Raw genomic sequence first — 18,373 nt, forward strand, 5'->3', positions numbered from 1 at the left:
ACCAGTTCTGTGATGTTTTGTGTGGAGTGAATTAACCAAAGACGATAGACTAAATTCTTTTACACACAATTTTTTTGATTCAAATTTATCTTTTCAGTTTCGCCATGATCTCACTGACTTTTTTCCATGGCGTCATTAGAAAGAGACTGTGCAGCTTATCCATAAAAGTGAGTATCTCGTATTATAGAGTATATTAGAGTGGAACTGCATATCAAGAACCATGTCTCTTTACACTGAACGATATCGAATTGAAACATTTAAATTTAAGTAATCTTGGACAAAATTTTCAGCCTCTCTTCCCGCAACTTAACACTGACGTGATGAGTGTGTTCCATGCCACTGCCGCACTTTCGCGCTGTCAAATAAAATTGTTTTTCCGGACGCCTGATGACAAAAAAAATACTTTTTACTACACGAACAGCTAAAAAACAAATCATTTTTCATTGAACCAAAACAACGCACATCAACAATGAAAAACTATGCGCCACGCGATGTGTAAAATGTGTGTAGAACAAGTGCGACTAGATTTTTGGTATTTACTCGTATTGGCAATGCACAAAGCGCCAAACATTTAATCCGATCTTCAAAATGTCGTTCTAAGCTATTTGCGGCGAACATCACACCCACCAAAACCAATACAAGAAAAACCAAAAGAAACACTTGGGTTTAACGCCTCGTTCTGTTGCTCTCACTCTTTCTTTCCCGCTCTCTCTCCCTCGGTCACAACCTTGTGCGGGTGCGTGTATTTGCCTCCTGGCAGCGTCTTCTGTAATTCAATGGTACACATCTAAGCGTTTTTAAGCATCTCAGGAGCTCAGCTCAAAAGATTCGCTTGTTGTCTGACATGGCCTGCGGGAATTTCGTTATTGTGGCAACAATCGGCACACAATACAAACATTCATACACTCACACAGGCACACACGCCACCCACAAATAGATGCCGAAAAACCCGCAAGAATAGAAAATAACGCGCGACACAAGCAAGCTCAGCCAGTTGCGTTGAATGTTAGGTGAAAGGCGAGAACGTCGCGTTGGGCTATATATTTTGTGGCGCTCGCTCATATATTTCGGTAGCGTTAAAGGAGCAATATAAATGTGGATGTGGATAGGATGAGTTGTGGTGTGTTGAGGCTAAGTGAGCGACAGGAATAGGTGGTGGTGGGAGGCAAGTGAGCTAAATTTGCTAGATTTATGACCAAAAATCTGCGAACAAGCATACAATAGTAACTACAACCGAAACGTGTGTCGTTAGCAAGTTTGTATGTGTGTATACGTGAGTGCGTGCGTGCGTGCAATCACGCTCAGGGCGTCGGGAATGGCATTGGCGGTTATTGCGGCTGTCGCCACTGCTGTGCGCAAAACTGAGTTTGCCGTACTGGTACTGGTTTATAATAATTTTCTTTTTTTATTTCCTTCACTCCAGTTGAATCCTTGAGTTGTCGCTCACAAATCCGCCCATAATCCGGACTTGATTCATGCAGACGCGTCACAATGGACAAGCCGCACTGGCGAGCATGACAATTGTGCAAGTACTGCTATGGTTGAGAAGACGGCAACAGAACGAGTATTCCATGTCGGTTGTTTAACCAGTTGGAAGGATTCTTTTTTCCATCAACTTTGTCTATCGTCGTAAGCGCGCTTGTGAGAATTTTCGTGTGTATGTGTGTGTATGTATGCTTGCGCGCGCGCGTTTTCCCGTCACTTTACCTCTTTTTTGACGTACACCTCTTTTTCCCACCATCTGTCGCCACATTTGCTGCTATGCGCTTTTCTTTTTCATTTACGCTTTTCACGCCCTGTTTCCTGTGCGCTCTCGTTCTTCTTCAAAATCGAGCAATGTACTTAGCCGTGGGTACTTATGTATTTTCGAATTCCCACAAGCATGTTACTATGAATACAATCAAGAGGCGACAAACACTGGTTGCAGCATACCGCTAAGACGAAGTATTTAAGGCAGGCTAGATGTGTGTGCGTGATGCGTATCGGCTGCAACATAGTATGTCACCAAGTGGATGAGTTTAAGAATTGTATGCGCCACGAAAAAAAGTTTCCTATTAATTTTGAATAGCGAATTTATATAAATACACATGCACACAAACATGCATGTTTACTAGAAAATAGCAGTCTGATTTTCATTCTGCTGTTTCGCTTTCGACATTTTCGACAACTATGAAGACATTGAGAGGACATTTTAAGGATGTTAAGCTGTATTTGCGATAAGAGAAAGTTGCTGCCAAAGCACTTAAAAATTGTACGCGACACATGCATGCATACAAAAAGTCAGCTATAGAGCGAGGAAGACAGCATGAGGAGGAGAACAAAATGAAAGTTGGAAAGCACAAAAAAAAAAATGTTACAAAAAAATTATAAATTTCTTAAGAGAAAAAACCCCAAAAATGTTCTATGTGCATTTTTATACCCAATGCACATAAAGGCTCGGTGTAAAAGGTGACATAAAATTAATCACCCTGCCGGTGTATGGTATGTTTGTTGCATATGACGTCGTAAGCAATCTCGCAGTATACAAACAGACAAGCAATGGAGCGCTAGATTGCGCAGGACAATGGATTTAAATTTCTTGCGCAAATAATCGATCAACGGTGTTGGCGCAGCGTGAATATAGACGTCGATTTCCTAATCGTGCAGCGCCATCTGAACAAAAATTTCGGCACTTCGTTGCTCGACTGGAACCACATGAGATCTAGCAGAGCGCGACCGCTATCGGTCTGGCCGTTCAACCGAGAATATCACGGCTGTGGCTGCCGGTGTCACTAAGAGCGATGAAACATCAATCAGATGATGGGCCACGCGAACAGGCATCATCAGATGGACGCTGCCCAAATTTTAGTGAAAGAATTACAAATGTTTCCATACAAAGTGCACACCGTGCATCAATTAATCCATCTTGAATTTTAACAACTAGGAGAACGATTCGTGGACGAAAATCATCATCGGAACCGCGTAGCATTTTCACTTAAGCAGTTATGTCAATAAGCAAAGTTTTCGTTTTTGTGGTACTGAAAATCAACGTGTGATGCACGAAGAACCATTGCAACCACTCAAAGCCATTATGTGTTGCGGCGCTCACGCGAGAGAACTGAATGGGCCAGATGTATTTGAGGACGTCATCGCCAACACAGTCACACTTACTGGCGATTGCTACATGATGAGCGGAGATTGGTGAACATGTATAAGTAGTTTCCACAAGGCGGTGTAACCGTAAACACAGCACTGGCCTCAAATGATATTGTGAAGGAAGCATTTCCTGGCCGCGTAGTCTCCCGTTTTGACGGTTTGGCTTCGTCAGCAAGATCGCCCGATTTAACCATTCCAGATTTTTTCTTTGGGGCTACTTGAAGTCACGGGTTTATATCAACAAGTTTCAGATAAACGCAACCCTAAAGAAAAATATTCGACAGGAATGAGAACGATTATCACCGGAAAGTGATGGAAAAATTCGATAAAACATTATTTAACATTGAGGCTGCCGCATTTGTTCACAGATGCTATCTTTACCTTTTAAGAGGAAAAATTGCAAACATCCAGATAAAGATTAGTATTACTCAAAATCATTACTTTTTATCTAGTGAAAAAGTTATTCAAAAACCAAATTGAAAATTAATTTTTCTTTACTGTGAATCTATCACAGCTCACGTGGGCTAGATCCTTTCGCATCGTTTACCCTATCTATTGCACAGCACAACATAAAGTTATAAATATTTCACCAGAGTGTGTCACCTTGTGTTACGCCAGCCTGTAGGCCTGAGATTTATTACTGTCCAGAGGCGGCAGATGTACAAAACTAATATTACCTATAATGTCCGACCGACTATCGCAGATCCTCCTATCAGTAAAGGGAAGGGACTGTAGGCAGCTGATTGGACTGATGGCGGGCCACTTTCTATGGGCGAAACACTTAGAAAAGGTACGCATCTTAGACAGTGCACTCTTCCCAGCATGTGGCGGGCCACTTTCTGTGCATCTGGCTTGAGATCTTTGGCACTGATGTCTTAAGAAGCCACCACTTTGGCTCCTTGGCACCACAAGATCTACGCAGATTTATTCGGAGGTCGGGTAGACTTAAAAGAAATTAAAGAGGGAATCTGAGTGTAGTACAAAAGGCTTAATGTTGTCCGAGTTATGTACTTGCTAGTCTGTCCCGACAAAAAAAAAATAGCTCTGTGATTAAATACGTGGACACTGTTAGAAATATAGGGATTACATTTAATAGAACTTTGAAATGGATTAACCACATTTTTATTGTCATTGGTATCTTAAGCAGATACCTCTAAAATCGACTTATGTTTTCAAAATCTTGCCGTTCGCTAAATTTAGCCCCATAGAAATACAGTTTTTTGGTGACTGAACGTCAGCACCTTATGTTCTCTGTCTGTCTTTGGAATATTTTACTGCTAAAAATTAAGTGTATAAAAGAGAACGTGCGCTTCAGAACTTCGATACTTTGCCAAATATTGCTGAATGTACTCAATAAAATTTCTCATTCTTTAACACTACTCAATCCCTACCTCTACTACTAACACACTACTATTTTTAATTTGATCTCTTTTTTAATACTTTTTACAATTTCAACTTTTTTGCTACTTCTGCTTTTAAATCACTACTGCAATTTTAATATTAATTTTATAGTTAATTTTTGTAATCCCATAATTAAATATGTAATATCTTCTTAAGGTCAGTCATTGTAAAACTAAGCAATGGTTCTATGTTTGACTTAAACAAAATAAGAAATACAATCCAAAAGACCTAACTGAGCGCAAATAGATTAGGCAGACTTTGCGTAATAAATCACAACTGAGCTTAGTGTACGAGGAGCCAGTTACTCTTCTCTGAGAGGTACTCTGCATTATAAAACTATAGCTTAGGGAGCTACTGACTAGTTTGAACCACTTGTTTGCCTCTTATTTAATTTTAATAACTTCCTTAAGAAAATATATTTTATTCTCCGGAAAAAAAACATTTTAGTCCAGGTTATAAATAATAAAAAAATCAATAAATTTTCATCAAAATTGCACACTTTTTAGAAGGAATCTTTAAAAAGAATTAAACATTTTATAGTCCAAGAAGTTTTAGTATCGGGTGTTTTTTAGCTGGATAAGAACTATCGCTATAGATAACCATGGCTTGACAGCTGAGAACGGCAAACTGTATTGACATTTCTGTTCAGTAAAGTTTGGCAAGTCATCATGATCCGTTTAACGCTAAAACGACACTTCCAAATGGTGAAAATTTACCTTGAAAAAAAGCTCTGTATGCTAAGTTCACAAAGAGCACTGACAGCATCATCGGTCCATTTGTTCGAAATGGGGAAAATGTTGCCGTTACCGAGAATGGCGAGCACTGTCCGCCATGCTCACTCAGTTTGTATGTGCTTCCAAAAATTAATCAGCTAAACATCGAAGACATTTGGTTCCAACAAGACGACGCTCCTTACCATACAGCGATGGTATTGCAATATTCAAACCACCATTACGACATACGGCCAGATAAAAAGTAAGCAAACATTTAACTGATTTTATGATTTTGTTCAAAAAAATAAATTTCAAAAAGTGCATTCCAACAATAATTCTGTTTTGTATTATCATTATAGGTGCTCAAGCTCTTAAAAAATTCCCGATTTAAATGCTCTACACTATCAGGACAAAAATTGTAAAAATTTAACGCAATTTTTGAAGCACATCATATTTACACTTTATCATATCAGATCTCTATAAACCATAAAATTGCATACGCGAAATTTTTAGCAAATTTTTTTTTAATATGCACAAAGCTTTAAACTCTAATTTATATCGTTCTAAAGTAAATAAAAAAGAATTAAATTGTTAAAATTTAGCAAGAAACGCTTGCGCTACAGCTATTCCACGCAGTTTGTTAATTTTTTGTAAGTACTATTTAATCTGAATTTATCGCATTCGCTCTTACCCTCCTCAAGCTACGCACACCTTTGCTGCGCTGGTAATATTTTACTAGAGCAACGAAAATATTGAAAATAAATATAGCGAAGCCTGCTACGTAAACTCAATGCAACTTCACGTGCGAACTCACGAAAAGCCGCATAAAATACTTTTCAGCTTTCGATTGTTTATGTTTTTGTTTAAGTGCTACAAAAGTGGCTTATGCGGTAGCTTAACGCAATGCTTCTGGGTAAGAGTATTTCGCTGAATTCCAATTATTATGGTCTTGTTGCATTTTCCTTTAGTAGTAACATTTGTATGAGTGTGTGTGGGTATGTGAATATGTCATTTCAGCGCGTCGTGCAGTTTGAAGGAAAAGTTGAGAATATTCTTCATAATCCAAATGCGATGCATTTTTTTTGTTATGCGCGTTAAGCGAGAAGTTTTCAAAAGACATGTACAGCGGCGTGTGTGCGTGTGTGCCACTACCAGGAGCCTTGTTCAGTTAAGTTTCTATTTTTGGCTCATTTAAGTCAAGTTAACTGAAGTATCGATTTTGAATAATTAATTTTTAGGCTACGTAAATGAGCTTGAAGCGATTTGTTGAAGTGAAATCTCTTAGGTGTCGATGAACGAGCGAGAATGGAGAGGAAAATTTCAAGGCCATGCAACGTTTTGGGCATTTTCGTTCGGCGAGAGAGAAAAAAGATATAACGTAGAGGAAAAGGAGAGAGAGAGCTATACCTTATATATATCATAAATACATTTTTCTATTTTTCCTGAGTTTTTCCTTGTGGTTGCTAGTTTCTAGTGAGAAATAACACTGCCTACTTTATGGCGCTGGTTTGTTGGTGCAAACTTGTAGGAAATCTACTTTTGGTGACTACTTTTTGGCGTTATATTTCCTCGGTGCCTACTGTTTGGGGCGTTTTTCGGTCTCAATTTTTTTGGCGTTTTTGTTTTTTGGTGTCTACGTTTTGGCGCTTATTTCCGTTTCCTGGCTAGTGCTTGTGCGTACTCTAAAGTGCTATCTATTCCGTCGTCGGTTTTATTGGTATTGCCGTGCGGTAATTTGTACCGTTTCTGCGGTATCGAATCGCTGTGTTTGTGCGGGTGATAAACGCTCGGTATAGTGCGCGTTGTTGCCACGGTTTGTGTCCGGCGTCTACCTGCACCAGTCGATCCCTCACCGTTTTTTGTAAATTTTGTCTATTTGTATTCTCTGCAAATGTGGTGAATTTATTTAGATATATATTTTTCTCTATCATATCTATTTCTCTCGGGTCTCTCCCTCTTTCTTTGTCTGCCTTGAAATTTTTTCTTCTCTGTGGACTACGCTGCACGCTTTGTTTTTTGCAATTTAATTGTGTTACTGATTAGTGATTTGTTGGTGTCGGATTGAGCTTCTTATGCAACTTTATGTAGATATTTTTAAGGCAATATTGAGTGTTTATTAAGTTTTGCAGAGGCCTTAAGTGGCAAACATAAGAAAATTGGGAAAGGGAAGTAAAGGGAGCACAGGCAGTGAACAATTTCTTTAACCCTGGGAGTTATTCCCTATATTTATTTTCAATTTCTGAACCCTGGGGGCGTTTGTTTACTTTTCAGAGGTTTTGGTTCGATTATTATTAGAAAATTAATTTACATTTATGGTTTCAAGGCTAATAATTATTATTAAAATACCTGAAGCGTTAAGAGTGAAACTTTCTAATAGAAGTTAGGGGTAGATTTCTGATCTAAGCGAATTTCTGTTCAAATACCCCCAATCAATATTTATAGCTTGTTTAAGAAACGCAGAAAATCCATGCTTGCCTTCATACCTTACGGATTCGAATTATTTAAGGGTCAGAGAAACCTGAAATAAGAAAAGCACGGTCTAACAGCTACAATGGTGTGCTGCGGCGTATGGATAACGCGTCTAATTTGCATATTATTTCCTCACTCCACATGTGTTGTGCCACAGGGCGTATAAGTGATGCGCATAAGTAAAATGTCTCTCAAAAGTCGCGCCTAGAGTTGTATTAAAAGAAAACATGTAAAAGTTTAGATTCTTGTAGATTTCACTATTTGTATCCAAAATACAGCTCTTAGCAATCGTATGTGAAAAATTATATATAATTTAAATGTCCACACTCAGCACATCTGCAGATGTAATATACCAAACAGTCGATTCATGAATGCCTGATTGTTGAGATCGTCGTGTTATCGATGTGGACGGTTGTTCAACAACACTTTCCGCTGCAGCAACAATATTTTCAACAAAGCGTTCAATTTTTGGTCTGCTCGTCTTTTTTCTATTCTCGACAGAACCCGTTTCTAGAAATTCATACACCTACTTTTGAATTTTCGACTCATTTGGACAATTCTTTCTACCAAAAAACCTCGAATTTTGTAATATGTCGTTCTTAAAGTTCGATCATTTTCAAAACAAGTTTTAGTAATTTTAACGCGTTGTATATTTGTCTACTTGACAAATGTCAAAGATGATACAAAAAACAGGGTACAATCTGGGATTATTCACTAGTGACATCTAGATGACTCCTAGAAATAAGTATACTTCCAGCTAAGAAAGCATTTCCCCATTGATTATATTTCCTTCTAGAACTCCATTTTCACTTGCGTTAATTTTTCGTATTTTTATAAAATTTTATCCTATTATTTAAAAACCAGTCGTATTAGAAAAATTGTAAATGATCAAATCGAACTTCAAATGAAAAAGGATATTATTAGAAAAGTGACCACATACAGTCTGTGTCAGGAGAAACAGAACCGTGTGACTTGAAGATATATTTCGTTCTGCTCTTTATTGCATAATAGTCCCACTCAAGGGCTACGACGCCAGTACTAACTCAAGTTAGTGTCGTTTGAAACTTTCCCGTAAACGCAACCAAACCAAAATGAGTGAGAAGTACCCGAAGAATTTCGAGGCGGTATTTTTATGCACGTATTCAAAAGGACCGCAATTATCTTACGGGGCGGCTGCAAAAGTGATTAAAAAATCAAAAAAGTTTGTTGTGATGTGGAATCAGCGGTATAAAGCGTACAAAAATGTTGATGACTATTCCGAGTGCGGTGAATCGAGTGACGATGAAAAAACAGGATAAAGAGATCGTCCAACTTTTTAAGCGGGACCTTTCTTTGCGACTACGCCAAGCACGATCAGTTCTTATTAAAAAAGGAATAGATGTGAGTATCAACACCATCGAACGACGACTGACCGGAGGTCAACTTATCTACCATCCCATTTCGTAAAAAACCACTGCTCTCAGAAAAACACATTGAGAAACAACAAGACAAGAAAATGGCGTTACAGTATTGCACTGGCCTTCTCAGTCCCCAAACGCCAACCCCATTGTAAATGTGTGGAGGATTATGAAAGCGCAGCTTGTCGAAAAGATAGTCCACGATTTAAACCACTTGTGCGTCAAGTTCGCAAAATTTGGTGCTCTTTGTCGACGAGCTACGCAGAAAAGCTTCAAAGCATGCCGAGAAGGTGTCAGGCTATACATACTTGTATGCAAAACCAAACTTTTAATATATATATTTTAAACTTCATGATTAATCGCGGTTCGTTTTTTCTGACACAGACTGTACTTATACATATTTTATCACATCATGGAGCAAATAACTGTGAAAGGCGTTAAACTGTACTCGTTTTTTTTCGAATGTATTTAGGTTATTCATAAAATATCAACATGAACTTACTTGAGGCATGTATCCGATACGCGGCCCTGGCACTCCGGAACCTCTAGAACCTGGCCGTCCACCGAGTACCCATATCTCGCCGGAATTCAAGCGACGTCTGCCTACGATGCAAGAAAGTAGAGTTGTTTTACCGCAACCTGAAGCGCCCAAAAGGCCATAACTGGAAGATAATTGAGATAATTGAGATTAATGATGATGTTTTTAGTGCCAAGCTATTTTTTTACTAAGTAAAAATAATAAAATGGGCTCACAAATTAAAAAAAAAAATATTTCCTATTAACTTACACCCCAAGAGGCAATCAAAATAGCACATGAGGAAGTCGATATACGCACGAGATTAGAGCGCGCATATAATAAATTTGAGATTCTTGCTTTCTACGGAAGGTCTGAGCTATTCTGTTATAAGCACTAACGCCATATAATATCACATATCCCATAATATATTTCCGTTTAAAGATTTTAATGAAAATCGTCAAAGATATGCAAGGACAAAAACCATAAAGAATATTTTTGAGTATTTTAGCATAGGTAGCACGAAAACTAATTTTTAGGATTGTGTGTACTCTCCTATTTCATTCAACACAAATATTTTAATGCCTGGTACAATTTTGTATTAACTCGTTTTTTTTTTAAGATCCTTGAAAATAAAAATTCAGACGTCGTGTAAAAGAACTAAAAAGGCAAATTCATTACATTTTCGTGTATCGATTTCGATGTTTTCATTTTCAACAAAAATATTTGAATTTTGCAGCACAGTGTTATCCGTTTATACGATACGCTGAAAATGTACAATTTGCCAAAAAAATTTTTACCCAACGTCTTACGTCTAACTGACAAGTAAATTTAGCTGTAGATAAAAGTTTTGCAGAAAAACCCTTGGAAAGCTGCGCTATTTCTGTCTGATCGGTGTGATCTGTCATATTTTTCTCAATACTCAATTTTTGAAATCGGTTCTTAAAAAGTAATGTCGTAAGAGCTTGAAAAAGGTTTTTCGGCCCGAAATTTGAAATTTTTTTAATTTTTAGTTTTTAATTCAATTTTCATTTTATACACAAATTAAAGAAATTCCACTAACTTTTCATGCCAAGAATTCTTAGAAAAAGATTTCATATGTAGTTTTAAAGACTAATAAATTCTAGAGCAATAAAGTGTAAATATCTAAAGTCACTTAAAAATGCTCTTGATTTCTTATAATTTTTTTTCTTTTATTAAAATTTTTTTTTTTAATTAGGTCAACCTTTTTTAATTTCTTATTTATCAAATATTCATCTGATCATTTAACCAAAAAAATAAACAGCTTGGGAATTTGAGAATTAAGGGACATAAAATTGCGTTCACTGACTCAGTGGTATTAATACTTATACCATACTTCTATACTTATAGTAATAATATTAATATTTCTCAAGGATTGCTGGAGCTAAAACGTTCCAGTTTTAATTCTACTACCTATTTTTTTTTTTACTTTAAATTAAACTTTCATCCTTTCCTTACCTTAAATAACCTTAAATAAACATAGCTCCTCAACATTTTGACCAGTGTTCACTATTTTTCTTTTTGAACATTGACTATATCTCATTTTAAGTAGAGTTCATTGCCTAACAAAACCATACAAAAATGTTTGAAACCTTACATAAGGTTAGGTTAGGTTAGCCTGGTTGGCAAGAAGCCACGCATAGACCTTTTGGTCCCTAGTGATATCAGATAGGGACCGACCTCTATGAATACTGAAAGTAGACATCATGTAGGATGTCAGCGCTTTTGGTGCATCTAAGCAGAGCTGGGAGATCCGCTTTTGAGACGTCCTCCAGACCCTCAAACAGTGGGGCTCCCAGGCATCTTAGTCGCGTTTTTAATAATACCGGACAAACGCACAAAAGGTGTTCTAAAGTTTCCTCAACATCCTCTCTGCATTTCCTGCATTTGTCTGTGTAGCAATCCCTATCTTGTACGCATGTGCAGCAAATAGATTATGACCTGTTAGCATACCTATGATAGTTCTGCAGTCCTTTCGCGAGAGCGTAAGTCATATTGAGTCAGATTATTGTCGTTAGTTCTACACATGACTTTTGCTGTTTTGCAAGTGGTCAGGTTAGTCCACCTAGCTTCCACTCGCCTTTTCATATAATCGTTCATTGTATATTGTATTTAGCGGTTTTGGTGTGTCGTTCTCTTGTTCAAACGGTAGTGTAACAGCACTTTTTGCTATCTTATCTACTATTTCGTTCCCCATAATGCCTTTGTCATCACGTACCTAATAGATATGCAACCTACTGTTTGCGGCTAGCCTTTCTATGGTCTCCCTGCTCCGTCGAACATTTTTAGACTTAATACAATATGAGCTTATTGCTTTTATTGCTGCTTGACTGTCCACGTATATATTAATTGTTGAGTTCTTCCTTGTTCTAGTGCAGGCTAGCTCCGCGGCTTTCCCCACAGCAAAAACTTCCGCTTGGAAAATATTGCTGTGGTCTGGCAGCTTGATAAGCTGCCTTATCCCTAGTTTTGAGCAGTATATACCTGCTCCCACTCCGTCTGAAGTTTTATACAAAACTTAGAAACATTTTTTTATTCCAATTCCACGTTTTTGATAGAATTTCTAAGAAAACATTTTTTTAGGTGCAGTCTTAAATCTTATAAGCTGTAAAATGCCATAAGTTTTTGTCTTGACGGTGTTATACGTTTTTTTCATAGAACAAAATTATCGTATTTTTATCTGCAAATATATCTGCAACTAAAATTAATTTGGTGTTTTTTGTTTATTTCATATAAAGTTTCGATGCATTATTTCGGGAACACCAAGGAACTTTATTCCGACAGGTCATAAAAAATGTGACTCGAATGGCTGAAATTTAAAAATTTTGAAATAAAAACCCAAATATTTGCCAGATGTTGAACTTCCATTTGTAAAAAATTTTAAATCAAATTTTTCGTTTTTCATATTAGAAAAAATACGGTTTTTGAATCATCAAGTTCTAGCTTATAAAGTTCTAAAAGCTTGCACATAGTTTAACTTTTATCCGGAATTCACCAATAAGACATACAATTTTCAGCTAACACAATTCAACAGTCATTTTTGAAGCGCATTGATTTCAATTAAGGAAGAAAGTATTAGGTTATGTAGTAAAGTGCCCAAAACTTTTTGCATTCCCAGATACATTTTTATATAGCCTAATTAATTTTTATATCACGTACCTAAACGCTTTGGAAAACGTGGAAAGAACAGTTGAAATACTCACTTCAACGAAATACTTAGTTAACGCACGTATAGCAGAATTGCACCCGAACTATTTCTGTAGAATATTTCTTCCCATTAACTTCCTCGAAATTGGTTCATTTTGCGCTTTTCTTAAAAAAAATTTAAAAGCAATGCATTTGTAGAGTAAATAGAGGATTAAAATGATCTAGAAAGTTGCTCCTCGAAAAAATTCACTAGGGCTTTCCTCAGTCAAAATCTACATAGAAAGAACACACAGAAATTAAAATAGCAACTAATTTCCCAGTTCTCCTTAAGGTATGCTACGTTTTGTTTCATAGGCATTAACATAGCGAATGCTCAACGTTGTTTTTTAAGTAGTTATTTTAAGTTATTTAAGTTTTTGAAATAATACTTGCACTACCAGCGAACTTCTCCAAGTATTGCATTGATCTTTTTAATATTAGTTCAGTAAGAAATGGTCCATCGTATTACATCATTTTAAATTGAATAGCCACTTGATTATAGTGTTCGCCTCGTTACTCGAATTCGACGGAAAACCCAGATCTATACGATTTTTTGTTTATGTTTTATATGCGATTGCTTACCAATGTATTTTTGTGCGCTGAACACGATTCTGTTGTCCAAAAGTGTCCATCACATCACGGGTTTGAGAAAAATAGTTTGTGGAAAAATACTCAAAAATTATTTTTCCAAAAACTCTAACATGCCAGAGGCTACAAGCTGTACTGAAAAATAATTCATGCGTACAATATAAAGCTCACAGAAGCACATTCCAAAAAACCAAGCTAAAATACCTTTGAATAGAATGGCTTTAATCCTTTAAGGTTCCGTGATTACATTCAAATTGCAAACTAAGCTCAACTTGGGAATTTTCCGAGCCGTTGATTACAAATTAGATGTGAGTTTTTCAAAATTCGAAATTGTCATAGTAAAATAAATTTCATAACCTATGCTCAACTTCTTCATTTCGCTCAATTCCTAACCGCTAGAAGGTCGTAAGCGACATAGACTAAAATTTTTAGTAGACGATTTTTTTTAGTAAAATTGAGCACTTAATCCGAAATTGCATTCGCCACAACTTCGTATTGGTACTTCGAAGGCCTTTGAAATTTCGAGCACCCAGCACATGGCAGTAAGTTATCGATTTGCATCAAAAACAGAAAATCAAACATTTGATCGCTTAAGCCCTTTAGCGGTTAGCGCTCGAGTAACATCAAAAAGCTGAACTAAACTCATCAAACTGAGTTTTCTGAGATTCTTTAAGTCACTGACTATGACCATTTTGAAGTTTGAAAAACTAAGGCCATATCGAACTCTTTCATCCTAAATTGATTTTATTTCTCATTCAGGCAATAAAACTAAAATTGTTGCACGGTGTAATTATCAACATTTTGTTTGTTGCCTTAGAAGTACTTTCCTTAAGATATTTATTTTACATGTCTATGTATGCGTGTTTCGGTATTCCAGCGCATTTTGATTACAGCTTCAATAGTCTCAAAAAGGCTACTCCAAAATCATTTTTTAATATCTAGGGAAATAGAAAATCACACGTGGCAAGATCTAGCGGGTACGATAACTGACTAAAGATATTTATGGATTTCTTTACTTTAAATTTCTTCATCTTATTTGCTCGATGCGAAGAAGCGTTGCCGTTGCATAGAAGCCTCCAGGTATTCTCTCACAATTCTAGTAAAGGTGCTTCTCATGCAGACGGCAGAAGAGGGTGACATAAAAATATTTGCTATTTGCTTAACGAATTCATCATGCACAGCAAAGCGAGTATCACTTCAAACCTATTAAGTTGTTGACGTCTAAGCCAGACAATTTTTGGAGACTCTCGAACAGTAGTTTGCCCAGGGTTGACATTCTCTCCTTTCAAAAGGCAGGGCATTCATAGAGGAAATGGAGGCTGCTATTGGCATTTTCAATTATTTCACGCATGGTATCTTGCAGCGAAACCGCGAAAATCATGTGTGCACATAATGCAGATAAATACGCCATATTCATAATAGCTCTGTCTAGAAAGAAAAGCAGAACTATTGTAGGTATACTGACAGGCCGCAATTTGTTAGCGGCACACACATACAAGATGGAAACTGCAACCAATGATAGCTGCAGGCTTTTCAGTGAACTAGAAGAGAGGGAAACTCTTGAACACCTTCTATGTTATTGCCCTGAACTAGCAAGAACCCGAATTAAATGTTTAGGAGCTCTACAATATGAGAGGATAGAATGTCTCTCGGGGTAAGAGCTTCAGAGCTTACTTAGATTCGCAAAAGACGCAGACGTATTACAAGATATCTACTACAAGGAAACGTAAGAGTCAAGCTCCATCTTGTACCACTAAGGACCAATGATTCTATGTGATGACTTTCAGCCAGCCGGGTAAACCTAACCTAACCTGGCAACAAAATTTCAGTCATACTCTTTGCTTAATTAAATACAAAATTTCCAAAACTCCCAGACTAAAAGAAACAGAAGCTCAGAAATGACACATAAGCAATAGATGACCTTCTATTTATCTATCCATCTCCCACGTGCAGCAGACCAAAGCTCACAAAGAGCTGTAGAGCCAAAAGATGATGATCTCCAAAAAAAAAAATGAACTGGCAATCTCTTCAGTGCACTACAAGAAATTAAAATTACAAATTCCGCGTACTTTTTGAACAGAAGTTAAATGCCGATTAGAAGCGACGCTATGCTTAAAAAAAAATAAATCGCATCTGCTTAATGCAAATTAGTGTAAATAAAATAAGTTATTTATGCATCGGCTAATTGCAATGATTATTACCATTTAATTGCATTTATTTAAAAATCATAAATTGACTAGTTAAGCACGCACAGCTGCAAATGCAATGATACGGCAAAAAATAAAGCAATAAAGCAATGAAATTCACGGATTTCTATTTTTACTTACATGTATTATTTGCATTTCTGACCTTAACATGTCCGGTAATTAAACGAAAAGTTTAGTATTTGTTTTTTAATTTTTTTTTTGTTTTGCTAGCGCACAATTCCAAATAAATTAAACTTTTAATTACACACTTGTTATTTAGCGGCTTAACTAAACTTTCATTACTTTCACGCTTAATTATTACACATTCATGAATGAGTGAATGAGCAAGCGAAATGAGCAAATGAGCGAATGCCAACTAAAGGAACAACTAAATGGCTAGCTAAGCAGCCTTCCTACCCCAAACTCAAACACTCAAGCGCGATCAGATATGTACTTACAATACTTGCAATACTCAAGTGCCTACTTGCAGAGCAGCGAAAGTGAGGGTGGGGTAGGCAAAACTTATTGTAAGACGATTGCTGCCACCGGGATTTCGAGATAATCGCAATGTAATTTCAGGATACCGAAAAGTCTTTCGGGACTCTTCCTGTAATATAAATTTTTAAAAATTCAGTAACAATTTGGGGACTTATACAAAAATTAATATCTTCTCTTTACACATCATTACATATTTACTACACTTCGCATACGAGTAGAACAAATCGTGCAATACACACACATACATATAACTAAAAAGTAATATATGGGTAAGTCCAAAATTTCGGTTTTATTTTTAAATTTCTCTAACACTTACTTACAACTCTAGAAATAAAAAACTCAGGGTCTACTATATTTAAAATATTTTTGTGAAAATAGCAAATCATTTTAAGTTGAGCCCTATAATTGCGACCCGCATTCAAAACTTACTGAGAAAAAACGCCCCTATGGCAAGTAAATCTTCTCGAATTGGCAATAGTGCACACTCAAACTGGTTTTTGCACGGCAAAATTTGGAACATTTTGTAATTTGATTTCATTTAAAGTTTTATAAGATATTATTCTGATTTTTCCTACATTTGAAAACAAATAAAAAAATTCTATAGGTTAAAATTCATATTAAATAATTCTGGGATTTTCGATACTCTCCCTCTTTACTCCTGGGTAAAATACTACGAAGTGAGAAAAGTTGAAAAATCGAAGAAAAAAATAGTTTAGTCCAAAAATTTTGTAGAAATACATCAACTCCAAAAAGAGATATTCTAATACTCCAACCAGAGTGAAATTTATTGGCACTTTTTCAGAGAGTTTGGCTGACTCCGAGTTTATTTATGGACTTTTTCAAATCGAATGATGTCGTGGACTCAGCAAACACCAAGTATGGTTTTTGTGTTGATGCATCCTACACCTCAGACTTCGGGTCATTGTCATTGTCTGAACCAGATTATTAAAATGGTGTTTCCTCTTTACAAGCCTCATCGAAAAGGTGCATCGTCTTTTTTACTTATAAACTGTAGTTATTCACTTTGTTCACCATTAAGACATATTTTCAACTTTTCAATAACTACTGATGCTTTCCATTTCAATTCAACCGGGCTATTCGGGTCATGTTCTTTGATTTCGATGTAACTCAAATATGTTGCTCTCTGGTCAAAATAATGAGACACGTATTTTTTTGTTCGCTCGAAAAAAATTTTTCTCAAGAGTTATCGGCAATTTTGTTTTTCGGCTCAAACTCGATTTTTTTTAATTATGTAAGAAAAATTTTTTTTTTAAATGTCCATAACTTAGTCAAAAATGAACCGATTTTAATAATTCTGGTTTCAAAATGATCGTAATTACTTACATGAGCCACTTCATGTAGAAACAATTGCAAAAAAGTAGTTGAAAAATTTTTATTTAGCAAAAAAGAAAAAAAATTTAAATTTTTTCGAAATTCAATATTTCAAAAAGTGTAATTTTTTTTTTTATAACTTTTTCCAAATCAAAAGGATATCTCAAACTTTAATTGAGCTGAATGCCTAGTAGCTAAAATGCGTTGTTCTTGAGTAATGAATTTTTGAGTAAAAGCCCTGTTTCGCACTTTTTGTTTTTTGCAAAATAAAACATTTTCAACTTCTTTTTTGCAATTGTTTCTGCATAAAGTCGCTTGTGTAAGTAATTATGATTATTTTGAACGCAGAATTATTAAAATCGGCTTATTTTTGACTAAGTTATGAGTAATTAAAAAAAAATGTCTTATATAGATTCTTTCCATTTCAATTCAAAAGGGCTATTCGGGACATGTTCTTGGATTTCGATGTAACTCAAATATGTTGCTCTCTAGTCAAAATAATCAGACACGTATTTTTTTGTTCGCCCGAAAAAAAATTTTTTCAAGAGTTATCGGCAATTTTGTTTTTCGGCTCAAAATCGATTTTTTTTAATAATATAAGAAAATTTGTTTTTTAAATGCTCATAACTAAGTCAAAAATGAACCGATTTTAATAATTTTGGGTTCAAAATGATCGTCATTACTTATACGAGCGATTTCATGTAGAAACAGTTGCATAAAGGTAGTTGAAAATTTTTTATTTTGCAAAAAACAAAAAGTGCGAAACAGGTTTTTTACTCAAAAATTCATTACTCAAAAACAACGCATTTTAGCTACTAGGCATTCAGCTCAATTAAAGTTTGAGATGCCCTTTTGATTTGGAAAAAGTTATAAAAAAAAAAAAATTACACTTTTTGAAATATTGAATTTCGAAAAAATTTAAATTTTTTTTCT

General features: G+C 35.9%; 1 protein-coding gene across 1 annotated transcript in view; it reads right to left on the reverse strand.

Annotated features, from left to right (window-relative positions):
• Positions 1–13,468, reverse strand: part of LOC129250349 (ABC transporter G family member 20) — a 45,245-nt gene extending 31,777 nt beyond the window's left edge. The window contains exons 1-2 of the mRNA XM_054890000.1: positions 13,419–13,468; positions 9,618–9,777 (exon numbers count right to left, since the gene is read on the reverse strand). Coding sequence (XP_054745975.1) covers positions 9,618–9,777; positions 13,419–13,468 — 210 coding nt within the window. The remainder of the gene's footprint in view (positions 1–9,617; positions 9,778–13,418) is intronic.
• Positions 13,469–18,373: the final 4,905 nt, after the last annotated feature.

Source organism: Anastrepha obliqua, chromosome 1 (assembly GCF_027943255.1).
Source record: "Anastrepha obliqua isolate idAnaObli1 chromosome 1, idAnaObli1_1.0, whole genome shotgun sequence".
NCBI lineage: Eukaryota > Metazoa > Arthropoda > Insecta > Diptera > Tephritidae > Anastrepha > Anastrepha obliqua.